The 5,000-nt window shown below is 35.2% G+C and overlaps 1 protein-coding gene across 9 annotated transcripts in view; it reads left to right on the plus strand.

Annotated features, from left to right (window-relative positions):
- Nucleotides 1-5,000, plus strand: part of LOC137063373 (microtubule-associated protein 4) — a 104,466-nt gene that overhangs the window by 19,658 nt on the left and 79,808 nt on the right. For 8 of the 9 annotated variants that reach the window (XM_067434455.1, XM_067434460.1, XM_067434457.1 and 5 more), the window contains exons 2-3: nt 245-421; nt 1,356-1,412. In XM_067434455.1, coding sequence (XP_067290556.1) covers nt 247-421; nt 1,356-1,412 — 232 coding nt within the window. In that variant the 5' untranslated portion in view covers nt 245-246. The remainder of the gene's footprint in view (nt 1-244; nt 422-1,355; nt 1,413-5,000) is intronic. The other variant, XM_067434456.1, reaches the window with a different exon arrangement.

A 5,000-nucleotide genomic window follows, 5' to 3' on the forward strand; every position in this document is an offset into this window, starting at 1 on the left:
CCAGGCTGTAAACATGTTTTATTCTGCTGTAAAGTTGGGCATTTTAACATGAGCTCAATGAGATTCTGCTCCTTCTGGAGCCGCTCTAGTGGCCAGTGGAGGAACTGCAGTTTAAGTCACTTCAGTATCAGCTTCAGCAGAAACTGGAGGAGGAGCCGCTTGGCTATAATACATGGTTGGGGCATTAATTAGGGCAGCAGACATTAATGTTATTAAACCCCAGTGCTCTGTCCTTCTGTTGCAGTCATGGCGGATCTGAGCTTGACCGATGCGCTGACTGACAGCGTTCCTCAGCCGGATATGGAGAATACGGTGGAGCGGGATTTCATGGCCACGCTGGAGGCCGAGAGTTTCCAGGATGAGGTCGGAGAGACAGTCGGCAAGACGGACTTCATCCCACTGCTGGACAATGATGGGAAGGGTGAGTCGCAGCTGTTGATGTTAACCAGACTAAACATCAGGCATGCAGCAACACCAGTTTTATTGCATTTATTCTATTTTATTTTATTTATTGTTTATTTTTTTTATTTGTATGTATTTTTTATTTATTAAACGTTTTAATTATAGTATTATTAAGATATATTTATTTTATTTAATATTTTATATATATATATATATATATATATATATATATATATATATATATATATATATATATATATATATATATTTATTATTTTTATATTTTATTTATTTTGTATTTGATTAATTAATTTAGTTTATTATATAATTTATTACATTTTAGTTTATTGTTTTGTTTAATTTAATGTTTTATTTATTTTATATATATATTTTTAATTATATTGAATCTTTTTTTATTTATTATATTATTTTATAATATTTTATTTATAATTTTTTTATTTTATTTTTTATTATTATATTTAATTTTGTTTAATGTGTTTTTATTATTATTATTATTATTATTATTATTATTATTATTATTATTATAATTATTATTTTATATATATATATTTTAATATATTTTATAAAAATCTAACTGGGTCTGGGTTCTGGGTCTTAATTTTATTTTATTTTTTTGGATGTGATGCTACATGATTGTCAGCTCTTTTTTAAATGCAAGTAGTGCAGCATCTCTCCTCACAGATTATGAATGTTTTTCTCGAGATGAAATGTGTTTGCAGACGGGTCTCTCCTCTCCTTCAGTATCTGTGATGTGTGATAGAAGCACTTCTTCGGTTTATTGACCTGTGTGAATCTTTTGCTGTCTGATACATTTTTCAGGAGTTTGTTTGCATTGAGCAGATTGTGTGTTTGTCAGGAATTTGCCTTTGGCTTTTGAGGATTTTCCCAATCAGACGGCTCTAACTGTCGATTGTGTGTGTGTGTGTGAACAGATCCAGGTACACTTGTCAAGAACGGACAGCAGGAAGTCCAAGGGTCTCAGACCCCTGGTAAGACAAGCCTCAAAAGTACTCGTCGTCCCAGTTTAGTTTCTGGTGTCACTCCATTATTTGATTCATTCCTTGGTTTGCTTGTATTCTGTCATGCTCATTTTCAGTTCAGATCATTTGTTTTGGTTGGATTCGTCTCAGTGGGTGTAGAGGAGACTAAAGCCTTCATTTATAAAGGTTTTAATTTAGTTGTTATTGCATGTTTGTCCCGTTAGCAGTGAGTAGAATAGCATCTCTTCTCCTCATTTAGTTTTTGACTGATCGTGACTTCGTCTTCATCCTCTGTCACATGACCCGTCCGTGGCATTTGATTGTGCCAAACCTTTATTTACAGTATTTGCATGAAAGGCATCCGTTGTAAGTGTTTTTACTGTAAGCATGTTTCCTATGTACATGCTGAGGGACGTGTTGTGTACATTGAGTTTGTGAATTTAGCCATTAATACACAATCTTAAGCCCTATTCGCACGGGACTAGTATTATCTGGGGACCTCTGGTGATGTGTAATAATTGCAGAAAATGTCTGTGATCTTAATCCCGTGCGAATCGGCCATGTCTGTAATTTGTAAAGTAAAAATTCCCCCGCAAATTACCTACCATATTTCGCCGAACACCGAGGTCCTGTGATAATATTAGTCCCGTGCGAATCGGCATCTGTGATTTGGTCAGGATTAGGCGGAGCGGATATCGTTTTTGCAAGGTTTTTGTTTCCTGTGAGCATTTCTATCTTTATCTTTCACGAAGAATGGAGGCTGCATTCATAATGCGCACCGTTATGAATTCCCGCACGGATTATACTTTCACTTTAGAATGAGTATCAATTTGGGAGCAAACTGATTGAATGGTGTGTTTAATATTAACATCAATACTATTCTTAATGAAAAACATAACAGTAGCAAGAGTACAATGACAAGATCGTTTAAATGGGCGCTTTTATATTTAATAGGGGTGTAACGATTCGTTTTAACAACGATTCGTATCATGATTTGAGGTTGTCGATACGATTCAATGACGATATTGTTGTATTTAAACCTTCAGTTACTTTTGTTATTACAAAAATAGTTATAATATCGTATACCGTGATAAAAGCTTCACAATAGGGATGCACCGAAATGAAATTCTTGGCCGAAGCCGAAACCGAATAATAATGAAATGCTTGGCCGAAGACCGAAGGCCGAATACCGAACGCGGTGTTTCGCATTTTTTCCATTTATTTGGCAATTTTTTTTTACCATTATAATAATTAAATAGTAAAATTTTGCTTTTTACTATTTTGTGTTGCTTTTCAGAGAAATAAATCAAATAACAAAAATACAATTTCAAAATATTTATTTAACACTGAATTTTTTTTAACATTCCAGCAGATATTATACAAACTAAGCACAACATAACTTAAAATAAATAATTAGTAAAATAAAAAATATATTTTTATTTGGCCATCTTAGAAGCCCCCCTTCTTGAATAGCCTATGTTAGGCCTATAACTGACTGCTGAAAGAATGTAACTCTGTATGTCTACAACAACTAATGTGCATTGAATAGTGCAAAAAATATGGATGAACCCACAACAAATAAATAACTGTCCTAGACATAAGCCTACTTAGCCTACTTCTTCAGGAAAAGTGGCAGGTTCTTCTTTATGAAAAGTAGCTTCTCTGCTCTCTCACATGAAAGTCGGTTCCTCTTCTCATCGATGACATGAGATGCAGCACTAAACAGTGCTTCCACACTGCTGACATGTTTGCTGGATAAAGCACGCATCTCTTACTCTACGTGGGTTACTTTTTGATCGCGTCATTAAAAACGTCATTGTTCGGCCAAAATTATTCGGCCTTTTTACTTATTCGGCCGAATGCAGAAAGTGCTTTTTTTGGCTATTTTCGGCCGAATAATTTCGGTTGCCGAATATTCGGTGCATCCCTACTTCACAATTAATCGCAACATGACAAATTGATATCGGCTCATGCCTACCTGTGTGTTACATTTACTCTAAACAAAATGTTTTTAAACAATGTTTTTAAATCGATTTAAAAAGTAGTTAATGGCCCTTTCAATTGCATCGAAATGTGGTGTTTTGGTCATTAATAATGACCAAACATACATGTAATCCTGAAAAAGGGAAAGCTTATTATTCTGCTTTTTGTCATGTGATCAACCCTTGTTATATTTCCGTGCATGTCGTCTCCCATGTCTTGATTTCAGCCCAAACCCTCAACGCTTTTTGCTCTTGTAGGTTGAGCGTTTGTCCTAATCGCATCTTTCCACATACGGGTATGATTGTAATAATGTCCTCTCTCACACACACACACACACACACGAGCAAAACGCGTGAGACGGACGAGTTAGACGATCATCACATCTGATGCTTTCTTTCATTACGTCTTCGGAGCAGAAAGATGGAGGCCGGAGTCACTGCAGCTCACTAGATCAGCCTCAGTGTACGGCAGACGTTTCACTGGTTTCCTGCTCGGAGATTATATCATAACTATAATAACCGTTCAGCCTCAAGTGCATAATTGATTTTATATAAAAAATGCATAGTAAAAATGTAAAAGCCTAATGTATCATATTTTATATAAGGATTTGTAAGGACTCTAAATCAGGGCTTTTTTAAACTTCTAGACGCCATGGACCCCCAAAATGTACACTGTAAAACAGCAATTCAAATAATAAAATATAAAAAAAATTAAAGTAATAATCTATTCAATTAATGAATAATATAAATTTGTTGAAAATAAATAAATTACACTTATATATATATATAATTAAACACACACACATACATATGTATATACTGTATATATTACCATTCAGTCAATTCTTTTTTTTTTTATTCAATCTAATTAATTTATTTTTTAAGCAAATTTATGATTAATACAGATTTATTTACTTCTGTACAAAAATTAAATAATACAATTAAAATGTTTTATTGGTATTATCTGATTGTGTTCTTATAAATAGCATATTTCTGCTCAGTTTGGGCTGTTTTTTTCTCCATATTCTCACTATATCAGAGCCATTAAAGCCTGATGTGTGATACAAAAATGCATTTGTTTTAAGGTTAAATAAACTGCTCCATTAGGTCACATGTCCGGGTTAAAGATGGCGTTGTCCATCGAGATGTGTTGTGTTGAGCGTCCTATAGATGGCGCTGCTGAGCTGAAGTGAGTCTCCTGAATGAGCTCCGGGTTTCCCATCATTCATCACGATTAGGGAAAGTTTCTCTTTGCTGTTCTTGCAGGAAGTAAGTAGGGCAGAGAGTCTAGATGTGTGTGAGCTGCAGTCGACGCAGGTGTCCAGGGAACCGGGGTCCATTTATAAACGTGTCTCCACTTCCTCATGGCTGTGTGTGTGTGCGCGCGTGTGTGTGTGGGCATGTTTTTGTGACACATGAGGACACAAATGTGTATAATGCCATGGGTATGACACAGGTATTACAGGAGAGGGTGAAATATGAGGACATTACCCATGGCCCCACTTTACAAAAGGCTTATAAATCACACAGGAGGAGTTTTTATGAGAAAGTAAAAATGCAGAATGTTTCCTGTGATGGGTAGGTTTAGGGGCTGTGTGTGTGTGTGTGTGTGTGT

This window comes from Pseudorasbora parva, chromosome 24, assembly GCF_024679245.1.
Source record: "Pseudorasbora parva isolate DD20220531a chromosome 24, ASM2467924v1, whole genome shotgun sequence".
NCBI lineage: Eukaryota > Metazoa > Chordata > Actinopteri > Cypriniformes > Gobionidae > Pseudorasbora > Pseudorasbora parva.